Source organism: Trachypithecus francoisi, unplaced genomic scaffold (genome assembly GCF_009764315.1).
Source record: "Trachypithecus francoisi isolate TF-2019V2 unplaced genomic scaffold, Tfra_2.0 Lachesis_group3, whole genome shotgun sequence".
NCBI classification, from domain to species: domain Eukaryota; kingdom Metazoa; phylum Chordata; class Mammalia; order Primates; family Cercopithecidae; genus Trachypithecus; species Trachypithecus francoisi.
The window spans coordinates 121,952,108-121,965,128 of NW_022681468.1; the positions used below are offsets into that span (position 1 = coordinate 121,952,108).

Sequence of the window (13,021 nt, forward strand, 5' to 3'; positions counted from 1 at the left end):
CTCAGCATCATGACCATAACCTTTTCACTGTTATTTTCTTCCACTCAGAGCAATTAATTCCTCTTCTGAAAAAGGTATTGCCACAAAGTGAGACCCTGTCTCTACAAAAAAATTGTAAATTGTAAACAATAAATTAGCTGGGCATGGTGGTGTGCGCCTGTAGTCCCAGCTACTCAGAAGGCTGAGATGGGAGTACTACCTGAGCCTGGGAGGTCGAGGCTGCAGTGAGCTATAATTGTGCCACTGCACTCCAGTCTGGGTGATAGAGTGAGACCCTATCTCAAAAAATAAAAATGAAAATGAAAAAGTATTGCTTTTGACATAATCCTATGACAATTTAGAAATCAAATCCCTAGCACATTTTGTGGCCATACGCACACCGGAGAGAACATAAATGGAATGAAACAGGTAATGGTGGAAGCTGGAGGAAGGGAGATGGTGACGTTAGAGTCGGGAAACCTGGGAGACACCCTGGCTCAGTCGGGGACCACTGATACAGGGCCTGCTGTATGCACTGGGTTGACAGAAAGGCAGAAGCTTTGAAAACACATGACTTTCAAGAACTAGGCTTTTTAATGTGCTAAAATTGAAGGATCTAACTTTGTGTTCCATTTACCACTTATTTGTTATGTGATTTTGCCCAAGTCCCCTCCTATCTCTGAGATTCAGCCTCTTCATGAAGAAAATTAATGTAATAAAGCTTGTACTGCTCTCCATAAATAAGCATGGCTGAGAAAGCAGGATAAAGATGAACAGGAGGTAGAGGTGAAGCCTTAGCTTGTGGTTGTACAGCTCAGATGAGATAGTTGCTGGGAAAGCCTTTCTCATCTACAAAGCTCACGTGAAAAGAAATAGTTTAGAGGGAGGCTTTTGCAGGCAGATGCTTGAAGATCTGGAAATTTCTTAACACCCTGACCCGGACGGGCCTGGAGATCATCATGGTCTTCCCCCCATAACTTAAAAACAAAAACAAAACAAAAAAAAACTCACCTCATTAGGCTGGGTGCAGTGGTTCACGCCTGTAATCCCAGCACTTTGGGAGGCTGAGGCGCGTAGATCACCTGAGGTCAGGAGTTCGAGACCAGCCTGGCCAACATGGTGAAACCCTGTCTCTACTAAAAATACAAAAATTAGTCGGGCATGGTGGCGTGCACCTGTAATCTCAGCTACTCAGGAGGCTGAGGTAGGAGAATCGCTTGAACCTGGGAGGCGGAGGTTGCAGTGAGCCGAGATCGTGCCACTGCATCCCAGTCTGGGCAACAAGAGTGAAACTCCATCTCAAAAAAAAAAAAAAAAAGAAAGAAAAAAGAAAAAACACCTTATTATCGATCGTGTGTGTGTGCGTGTGTGTGTGTGTGTGTGTGTGTGGTGTGTGTGTGTGTGTGGTAGCCACTTGATTTTCTTCCATTTATGCATGGGGTTGACTTTCCTTACTTTGACTTATCTGTCAGTGGGTACATGTGGAAATTTATAGAATCACAAAATTTTAGAGTTGAAAGGACACTGGAAGTTGTCTTGCACAACTGTCCCCTGCAAAGAATCTCTTTTCAGCAATCTTGTTAGATGGCTACCATTCAACCCCTTGCTTAAATAATTCATTACCAGGGTGCCCAATACACCCTGCCCAGCCAGTATATTCCAACAACCAACAGATCTGTCCTTTCATACACTCTCATACATTGAGCTATGATATGCCCTGATAAATGTAACCACTGGCTCTGCTCAAGACTCCTGGAGCAGCACAGAGGTCGCTTTTTATGGGCTCTTCTATGTGTTAGCAGAGTGACTTGGGGCTAATCTTTTGTACTTCAGCTTTCCACCTCTATAAAATGAGGGTGATAATGGTGCCCACCTCATAGGATGGTTAGGAAGCTTCAATAAGTTAACATAGATATACTTAGAAGAGTGCCTGGCCCATAATAAGCACTGTCTAAGCTCACTGTTTTATCATCACTGTGCTATTATCATCACTGGGCTATTGCTGCTGCTGTTATCATCTAACATGATATTATCTTATCATTATTGATTATTGCTGAGATTATTATTATCACTTGAGAAGATGCCTTCTGTGGCCTGTTATACTAACCCTCTCTTCTTGTGCATGTGGGTAAGCATATAATATGTCTTGCACTGTAACCTCCTAGAGAGTGAGGGCCGTCGCATGGGTGTGCCTCTGTGTAGCACCCTCACAAGGACCTCTGAAACCGTAGACAGGCATCATTCACTCATTCATTCCCTCAACCACCCAATGTTGTTAGGAAATGAGGATGAAGTAGGAGGAGGAGGATGAAAGGAATGGAGGCTCGCTTTGTTCCTGGACTCTAGCAAACCCTTGTTTGGAAATGCTATATTCAGAACTGGAAGTGAGACCATTTCTGCTCTCCTAGAAAACAGGAGGAGAAACTAACACTTATTAAAGATGATTTTATGTAAGGTTCTGTATTTCATTGAATCCACCCAATGACCCTGTAAGGTAAATAAGTGAGGAAACCAGGCCTTGGTGGGTTTAAGAACCTTGCTCAAAGTCATGGATGGGGTCCAGACCCAGGTAATCTGATTCCAAAGCCCACCTCTCAGGAGAAGTTTGTGGTGTAAAAACAGGCCCAGAATCTTGAGCTCCCCATGCCGTGCTTGGCATGCTAGGTTCCTATTTACTTAAGAGGCTGGGTGTAAGATAAATATTTAGGCAACATTTGAAAAAGAAAACCATAGGAGCACTTTTCTAAACCAACACAGGAGATGCAAAGTATTGAAATTGGCCCCAGTTGACCCAAAACTAGAATCCAAGGTTGTGTAGACTAATCCTCAATAGAAACTTTACAGTCTTATTTACCTTGACTGAGAAATGTTTGGAGGAATTTCCTCCACGTCGGGAACCGTTTCTCATTGACTGGCTGTGCGTGCTGTGCTAAAATGCCCGCCAGCTCCTCGGAGATCTTCACCAAAGCTGGCTCCTGCAGAAACAAATTAAATAGAACCACAAGCAATTTTACTACAGAAATGAAAACTGCTTGTGGAGTGATTAAAAACCAGGCCTCCAACAGGCAAAAAAAATGTGGTTACTGTTTACCCAGAGTCAGAAAGCCATTTTGAAAATGTTCTCTCTTTTTTCAGCCATTTCAGTTTTCATATTTCAAAAGTGATTTGGCCTCCCTAAAAACTCTTCATTGTTCCTGTTGTCTCTGAAAGGCACCCTTCTCTCTGGGCATCAGGAAACCAAGTTTCAGACCCACTGCAGCTGGCAGCCTGACCAGCAGAGTGTCCTTGGGCAATATCTTTTCTCACTCTGGGCCTCAGTTTCCTTTTATATAAAATGTGGAGTTAATTTTTTTTTTGTTTCTGTTTTTTCTTTTTTTTTTGAGACAGTTTCACTCTTGTTGCCCAGGCTGGAGTGCAATGGCACAATCTCGGCTCACCGCAACCTCCACCTCCCGGGTTCAAGCGATTCTCCCGCCTCAGCCTCCCCAGTAGCTGGAATTACAGGCATGCACCACCATGCCCAGCTAATTTTGTATTTTTAGTAGAGATGGGGTTTCTCCATGTTGGTCAGGCTGGTCTCAAACTCCCGACCTCAGGTGATCCGCCTGCCTTGGCCTCCCAAAGTGCTGGGATTACAGGCGTGAGCCATCGCGCCCAGCCTAATTTTGTATTTTTAGTAGACGGGGTTTCACCATGTTGGTCATACTGATCTCAAACTCCTGACCTCAGGTGATCCACCCACCTCAGCCTCCCAAAGTGTTGGGATTATAGGCGTGAGCCACCGCACCCAGCCACCTCCATATATATTTTTAATTTTTCTTTTAAATTTTTTGAGACAGGGCCTTGCTCTGTCACCCAGGCTAGAGTACAGTAGTGTGATCATAGCTCACTGCAGCCTCAGTCTCTTGGGCTCAGATGATCCTCCTGCCTTGGCCTCCCAATTGGCTGGGACTACGTGTATATACCACCATGCATGGCTAATTAAAAAATATATTTGTAGAGATGGGTCTGTGTTGTCCAGGCTGGTATCAAACTCCCGGTCTCAAGCAGTCCTCCTCCCTCAGCCTCCTAAAGTGCTGGGATTACAGCTATGAGCTACAGTGTCCAGTCATCTTCCATCTCTTTAATCTGTGCCATTTTCCCCTTGTTGGTGGATGTCTGCATCCTACAACTTCATCATCAAAGCCTTAAACTACGGCTGAAGCTGTAAAGGTGGGATTTTAGGTAGGGATGGGTTGGAAGAGTTAGGTGGGAAGGAGTATTGGGGCCAGCCTCAGTTTGCCTGAAATCCCCCCTAGGTCACAGTCTCATCTGCCTGGATGTGAGGCTGGCCCCATACCATCTGTAAAACAACCCAAAGAAATTTTTTTTCCCATCCTGGCTAACACTGTGAAACCCCGTCTCTACTAAAAAATACAAAAAACTAGCCGGGCAAGGTGGCGGGTGCCTGTAGTCCCAGCTACTCGGGAGGCTGAGGCAGGAGAATGGCGTGAACCCGGGAGGCAGAGCTTGCAGTGAGCTGAGATCCGGCCACTGCACTCCAGCCTGGGCGACAGAGTGAGACTCTGTCTCAAAAAAAAAAAAAAAAAAAAAACCCAAAGACTAAAGAGACTCCTGTCAAAATGAAATCAGTAAGGAATCCTCTAATGAATAAAAAGTCTGGCTTTTAATATAAAAAGCCTTGGTTTGCCAGGACAATTTTTTTCAGATGTCCTAAGTTGCAATACTCTTCCTCTTAGACTATCTAAACTTTTTCAAATAAAAGCCACCTCTTCAGATATTATTTCTGCCAGAAGTGAGGCAGGGTACTGGCCCAAAACTCACATGACAGACACTATTCATATTCAAAATAAGGAGCACTGACAAGAGAAACTCAGATTTACTTTAGGTTGCGGGGGAACTTCTGAATCTGAGTGATGGTGCAGTAATTTGGAGGGATCAGCTTTGGGTGTGGGATTGGAATATTAGAAATCACACACACTTATTTCCAATTTCCCGACCATTAAAAAGTGATTGTCCTCTATGCACTGCCTGCCCCAACTCCTTGGAACAGCTGGTTGATTCTAGGTCCAGTGCCCACTGACAAACCACAGTAGAAGACTAAACATCTGACACTATGCTCTCAGCAGGTTCAAAAAATCTGAATAACTTCCGAAATATCCAGAAAATCTTGGTGGGAGACTTTCATTAGTTAGCTTAGTAAGTGTTTGACATACAAAACAGAACCTCCCTGAAAGGCGGAGAGTGCCCTGGCTCACACTCAGCTCAGGACGACTCCCTGCAGAGTGGGAGGAGGTCTGTTAAGAAGGGCTGGGGAAGCGCTCATGCAGAGAGCTCTGCCTTGTGATGCAGAAGCAAGGAAACTGCTGTCAAAGCAATGGGCCTTTTCCCTCCTTCATATCCTATATACTGTGCACATTTTCTCTGATCTTTACTGTGAATTACCTGATCGTCCCAAAGCCCTGCATTTAAATTATAAACAAGCATGCGAAATGCACAGCTCCAGCAACCTGGACTCCTTTGTTCTTTCTCTGAACAGTCCCCAAAATCCATCTTTCTTTTGTTTTACACTTGTTTTAGTTAAAACCATTCCATCTCTGAGTCATGAAGTGCCCAAAGCTCGGACAATGAAACACAGCGTTAGAATCCCACTCTTCTCTGGAAAATAGAACGGCAAGGAAAGGAAGTGTCACAGCTCAGGCCCTTTGTCGGGAAAGTGGGCATTTCTTTGTCCTGCCTTGATTAAATGACTTTTTCTGCCCTACTGCGGGGGAACGTGAAATCATCTACCAGTTACACACTATGTGGTCATTCATACCAAGACAGTCCAAAGAGAAATCGTTCACTCATCTATACAGCAAAAGTGATAGAATGTCAGGCCTTTTAAGCAACTGGACTAGACAAAAAGTGTTTATAAATATATAATTTTTTTTTTTTGGTGTTGGGGAGAGAGGGAGAAAAGACAGTGAAGGAGTAGACAAAAGCCTTGCCACGTAAATCTTGAAAGATGTCCTTCAGCTTAAGGATCAAGTCCAAACTCCTCAACACAACAGATGAGGAAGGTCCTCTGTGATATGGCCTCTGACTCCTAATGTGGCCTCACTTTCCTACCCAGCTCCCAGCCTCCCCCTAACCTGCCCTCCTCTGCCTTCCTTCTTCTTCTTCCTCCCCTTGCTGACTCCTCCTCATCCTTCCTGAGGTGGTTCCAGCCACATCTCCTCCAGGAAGCCTTGTCTCCCACCCTAGTTGGGAGAGAAGGCTTTCTCCCTGCTCTCCAGCTCTCTCCGGGCTGCTTAATGGCATGGGCATTGGCTTTGAGGTCAGTCTCCCAGTCCCTAGCACAGGGAACACTAAATGTCTGTAGAATGAGTCACAATGCTGGTAAACATAGGATGTAGTCCTTAAAGCTGAAGTTACAGAATAAGATAAAATGTGAAACCTCTCAATGGGCTCCTCCTTGCTGCTCAGGAAGCAGCTGGAGGGAAGGCTGCTTAAGAACCACAGACTCTTCCTGGGCGGACTTTATGGGATTCCCTGCCTCTGAAGGGCGTCGGGAAGATAAATGAGGTCGCATTTATGAAGTGTCACCTCAGATGCAACATACTATGTGAGGGCCAATAAGTAACTCATCAGCCTGCTGCTTGTGTGTGGCATCTGGACACTGTGCCAGGCTTCTGCCAACGCCTCTGCTCACAAAGCCAGCCATTCTGCTTTGATGCTTGGAGTTTTCACTGTGCACAAAGCCACAGTAAGGGGGTAAATTTCCTAGAGGAAAGTCAGCTGCTGGAATCTGGAGGAGTAATCGTGTCCCACCATGAGAGGTACACAGCTGAAGGCACTGGCAGGGTGACATTCAATAGGGATGCTGGGCACACAGAGGCAGCTTGGGGCCATGATTCATTCTCTAAGAAAGAGGCATGGAGAGGAATAATGCGACGTAAGAGGAGAGGGGGTATTAACTGTTTAATTTATTTCTTTATTTTGAAAGTGTCTGATGGGAAAAACAAGGATTATACTAAGAATGGCCTCAGCACCAATGAAAATTGTCTTCCCATCCCTACAAAACAAACCAAAAAAATACAGCAGGACCTGCAGCTCATATATTCAAGTAAGGTCAGAAAAATGACATTCTTGGTGAAAGCTTCATTTTGTTTTATCCCCCCAACAAAACAACCCTTTACAGTCCGGTTTCTGCTGGTACTCAGAAGCTGCTTGTGAACTGGTGGGTTAGGCGAGAGTTCAAATCCAGGAGCAAAGGACTCCATCGCAGCGGTGGTTTAACAAGCTAAGAACACCCTTTTCCCAAGAAGCAACAAGGTCCCAATGGCCACAAAGGGTCTATCGACGTCAGATGCAAGCTCTCAGTTTTTTGGGGGCTTTCTGCTCTCTAGTTTTTATCATTTTGCATAGTTCAAACATAATGCCACAACTTTAAGGGCAGATGATGGTAAGGGAAGATCTGTAGCTCTTCAAGTTTATTCTGTTCAAAACAAACTTATGTACACACACACACACACACACACACACACCCCTTCCATAACAGACAAACACTCCAATTCATGTGAATCATTAGAATAGTATTTGTAAAATACTTTCTCTTGTCACAGGTTCACATTCATGATCTCATTCAGTCCTTTCAGCAACACTCTGTGGTAGCCACTACCATGTTATTCCTCTTGCTTTAAAATGGGAAGCTGAAGGACTTTGAAGGGGCTTGTGTAAGATCATTCGGTGAGTTGTAATGTTCAACAAATGATTAAAGACAGAAAATAAGAGAGTTAGGGGAACCATTTCTAGCTTGCCTTCTTCCTCCCTTTTCTACCTTCCCAAAGTGTATATATATTGAGTATCTGTTATAAGCCAGCAACAGGGGCACATCTTTATCTTAAAAACTTGTGAAATGAGGCTGGGCATGGTGGCTCACGCCTGTAATCCCAGCACTTTGGGTGGGCGGATCACTTGAGGTCAGGAGTTCACGCCCAGCTTGACTAGCATGGTGAAACCCTGTCTCTACTAAAAATACAAAAATTAGCTGGGCATGGTGGTGGGCACCTGTAATCCCAGCTATTTGGGAGGCTGAGGCAGGAGAATTGCTTGAATCCGGGAGGCAGAAGTTGCAGTAAATTGAGATCGCATCATTGCACTCCAGCCTGGGCAACAAGGGCAAAACTCTGTCTCTAAAACAAACAAACAAAAAACCTTATGAAATGAGTACTTAGGAAATTTTTTTGCTTTGCATTGAGTAATTGAGTAACACCAAGGTGATGGACGATGGATGACCACATCAGTGTTTCAGAGAGTCTGTTATCCATTTTGAACAGATCATTTAGAGCTAATGACTTGGGAAGTGTGGAAAGAAAAATACATACCTTGTAGGTAATAAACAAGTGCTAGAAAAAAAAAAAACACTTCTGAAAAAAAGTCAGAATTCCAGATTTTCATTCCATCATGATTGCACTGGCTCTGGGAATGCAAGTAGTTGCTAGTTTTGTGGAGCTGACAGCTCTAGGGTAATTCCCATCAGAAGAAACTTCAGCCCGATCTTTGCCACTGCACAGGCTTGCCTCCACTTTTTCCAGTGCCCACATTTACCTCTCAGAGTGCATCAACAATTGTCAGGACCTTGGAAGGTTCCAAAGACATCTGCAGAAGGCATGGGGCTCCACCAGCCTGGCCGATGCACCCCAGAGATCCTTGTCTACCAAGTATGTACCTTGCCTCTTGCTCTCTCTTTTTCTATCAAGAAAGTGTAAATTTGAAGGAAGAGATGTCTGAATGAATGAGATTCAGGATATCTTAGGGGAAGCCAGTAAACTATCCACTGCACTCAATGACTAAAGCTACTTCAAACTCTAGCGTTAGCTTCCCCAACCAAGTAAATTGCAAGAGTGCCCCTCTCTCTGTGTGTGTATTACACACACATACACACATACAGACACACATTGGTGTAACTGGGTCATGTGCCAATCTGCAGTGGTGAATTAATAACTTTTTGGTTAATCACCTCAAATCTCCCATATCAGACACTGATGGCGTTCAAAAGAAAATCAAAGGACCTGCCTACATGGTTCTGCTTTCTAGATGCTTCTGACATCCCTACATGGAGGACTAGAGAGTGAAAAGGGCAAGACAATGACCTGAAAAAGTAAGCAAGACTGTCAGTGTTGAAATGAGCCATGTGGACTATCTAGGACAAATGCCTCATGTCACAGAAGAGGGAACGAGGGCTTCTCCAGTCACACTGGGAGGCCGCAGGTGCTCTCTGGCTGCCTCTGACTCCTGGGTGAGTGCTCCCCACTGGCCCTGCTGCCTCTTCAGAGTGTCAAGTGTGAAGCACCATGAAAGGTGCTCAGGATTTGAATCAGCTAGTGGTACACAGATTGAGAAGGGAGGGGTTCCACATTTGAGGGTGAATTTAGAAGGGCTGCCTCCCTGTGCACAGGATACATTTTAGTCACTTTTTAGGCTTTATTAAAAGTCTAAAAGCTTTTAATGATTAAAAGCTCACCATGTGGTAGGCATGTGCAGGGTGGTTTACATTTATTATCTCAGCCACTCTCTGAGGTAGATATTGTCATCCCCTCTTCATGTCACACTGCCATAAAGTAGCAAAACTGGGATTCAAACCCAATTGCTACCAGTGTGCCATGGTGCAGTGGAATCTGTGCTGGTAACTGCCATCAAGGCACAAGTACTCAGTCTGGGCTGGATTCCATCATCCACAGGTGATGCTAAGTCAGTGCTGTCAAATGTATGAATATATGGTAGCATGGGCCTTTGTCACTGGCTGCCCAGCATCTGTGTCCCCTCTTTCAGGGTAATATTCCAAACTTCTTTCAGGACCAATCCTTTCCCCATGCCTAACTATGTGAGTTGATTGAGAGTGCTGCCCCCCAACTCAGCGGCAAGGATTGGTCCTGTTGAGCAAAGCCACATCCTGGCTACAGTGATTGGTTCAGGACGGGCACATGACCCAATTAGACCAATAAATATTAGGAAGCACTTCCTGGGGCCTTCTGAGAAAGCAGCTTTATGGTCTTCTGAGAATGCTACCAGATGAGATGTTCTCTCTTCCTATCGCCTTGAGCAGGGACGAACTGCAGGAGCTACCGGCAGCCATCTTGTAACCCTAAGGATGGCCAGCCTTAGAATGGAGCGCAGTGTAGAGGAAAGTGGAAAGTAACTGGGTCCTTGGTGACATCATTGAGCCTTGTCTGAAGCCAGACCAATGTTTGGATTTTTAGTTACCTGAGATAATAAATTCTCTTTATTTTTAAGGCCATTTTGGGTTGGGTTTTCTGTTACTTGAAACTTAAAACATTTTAAACTGATGCAAATGGGTGAACTAAACTGTGTATCCACAATCCATGATGGGTGTTTTCAGCCAACAAATGCTCTGACCACTGTGTGCATTGGTAACTTTCATTCTGCAATCAGCAGTGGAGTTTCCACTCATTCCTTTCCATCCAGATTATTAGCAATAGTCCCTCTTTAGAGTGCAAAAATATGCTGAGAGGATGAAGAAAAAATGAAAATGTCTTTGGCAAGTCATAAACTACTTCCCACACCTACTTAAAGTTTAAGGACTGCTTTAATACTCCATGTTTAATTGTTAATTGAGAATTTAAAAATCAAAAATGCCAACTTTGCCTTCGATGAGATGGAAAATTATGCTGCTGTAGAAGGTAACATAATGTAAAACAGCCAACATTACCAAGGCACACAAATGTTTTTGGTATGTAAAATTGCTTTGTAAAATATTTGCTCCATCTGCTGAAAGCGGCAAAGACAATTTTCCCTTGATAGCTAATGGCCCATTTCGGCTGTGTGGCAAGTGATTCGCTGCGGTGGCGGCTCTCATTAAACAGAATGGTGAAAATGCGGTATATAATTCCATACTTATGTAGCATTATCCACTCGCTGCTTCTCGAGGAGTCTGTCCCTCATTATCTAGGCCTCCACCTTGCACCAACATGCAGGCCTAGCAGTTGATTTGACTCGAGAAGCGTTTTGTCCAACTGAGGCACATATGTTGTGCCTCCATTCCAAAGCTCAGCGCAACTGCTCTGCCCCCGACCACACACACTGGAGAGGTTCATTCCCTTTCAACTTTCCAGCACTTAAACTGCTGTTTCTTTTTTCTCCTCACCACAGGGGGCTGTGGTTTTCTTTCTAGGCTCACCCTGTGCACGCTGCATGCTGGGGGTTTCAATAGATAAAGATTAAATGTTTCTTGAAATTCGTAATTGAACTTTGCACATACACAAAGGCAGGAAAATTTTTCCCCGGGACAAAATTGCCATCATCAAAACCCTGACAAGCCCCGTCCTTGGTTCATGGTGTACGTGAGGGCCTGCGATCCTTTTCTTTCAGGGAGTTGTTTACACTACTCCCGGAATTACTTCGACATCTGCTAAAGGAACAATTAAAGATAAATAATCCAGGGTGGTTTACAAAAAGAAGAATATGTTCATGGTTGGGAAATGATATTAAAAAGTAGTTACAGCAGCAAGTGACTGGTGTTTTAAAAACATTTTTAACATTGGAAAATAGTTTTAAGGAAATTATATTAAAATATAAGAGTGACATCAAGTAAATACACATGCCTGTTCTAAAGATCATGCAATATTTTAAAGCAGAAACCATGCGGTTTTAAAATCAGCCATAAGTGGAAGTAGCCATAATTATCATTACTGGTAATGGGGTCTTTCTTTCCAGTTAGAGAAATATCGCTGGTTGAGAAAATTGCATATGCTGATGAAAGCTCTTTAATTGAAAATTAAAAACAAAAGGAAACACATGTGCCCTTTGGATTTGATTTTTCATTCAAGTAGTGGGGGAGAGGAGTGAGTCTGTGGAATGAAATGAGAGACTATCGGGAGAATTTATATTTTAATTTTATGCAAAAGGAATGGGCAAGCAGTGACCTTTCTTTATCAGAGTGAAGAGCTGCGCCTTCTTTGATATTTCCACACATACAGATGCATACACTTGAGGCAGATGTAGTAGCATTATAGATTGACCATGCTCGTTAAAATACCAGGATGGTAAATCAGTGAATTCCAAAGTCAGAATTTTTGTTGGATCTGGCACAGTGACAGGAAAGTCTGAGCCTTCTCAAGGGCATCCCTGTCTCACTGAGGGGGCACCAAGGACAGACGACCAGAAGCAAATGGCGCAGTCACCGTCAGAGGAGAGGAAAACTCATTCTGAAACCGTTCCAAATGCCCATGCCTGTTCTGTGGTTTTCAGCAAAGCAGACCTTTCCAAAAGACCTCCAACGGGGACTTCCTGGATGTGAGAACACTAACCAATTCTCGTTCCTCTCATCTTTTGCTTGATTCCTTCCTTCCACGCTGTTATTGCGAAAAACTGGCAGTTAAATTCAATTGATTCAAAGTATTCGGGATCCATATGGCCGCCAACCCTGGAGCTGAAGCGGCGATAGCGCCTCACTGCTGTTTTCAAGCATTTGCCTCTCCTCCAGTCCCCAGATGGTGGGAGTAACATTTAAACCTCCTTTTCTCTGCCTTGTACAATAGACCTTGGCACCATTTCAACTGTTTACTCCGGTAATTAACAGCTCTGATACCACAACAATTACAACTCCTACACTCTCACCACAATAATGCTATGAATTAGTGAGAGCTAATGGCTGGAAGGTAGAGTGTTTCCAGACTGTGAGATCTGTGCATTTTTAGAATAAAATAAAAGGTACAAACAGCACGCTTGCAGTAGACAATGATTACCTAGTAATTAGTTTACACAAAGCTTCCTATTTAATGGCAAAACGCTGTAATTAACGTGTGACAGAAAATCAAAGGGTACTTTGTAAGCATATGAAAAATTAACACTGCAGGCCCATAGCTTTATGTACTGATTAGAAGCATATTAAATCAATAGGACACACAAACCAACAGCTTGTGTAGCTGATTATTATAGGTCCTCAGAAGGGGTACCCTGGCTTTCATTTCACTTGGGGAGGCAATTTTCCTTCTCCTGTCATCTTCCTCAGGCACAGAGAGACACCTCAAACTCAACC

At 43.9% G+C, this 13,021-nt stretch overlaps 1 protein-coding gene across 7 annotated transcripts in view; it reads right to left on the reverse strand.

The window, feature by feature from the left end:
• The window catches only part of IQCH (IQ motif containing H), a 256,264-nt gene that overhangs the window by 74,138 nt on the left and 169,105 nt on the right, over positions 1 to 13,021 (reverse strand). For all 7 annotated transcript variants that reach the window (XM_033189642.1, XM_033189645.1, XM_033189641.1 and 4 more), the window contains one exon: positions 2,834 to 2,954. In XM_033189642.1, coding sequence (XP_033045533.1) covers positions 2,834 to 2,954 — 121 coding nt within the window. The remainder of the gene's footprint in view (positions 1 to 2,833; positions 2,955 to 13,021) is intronic.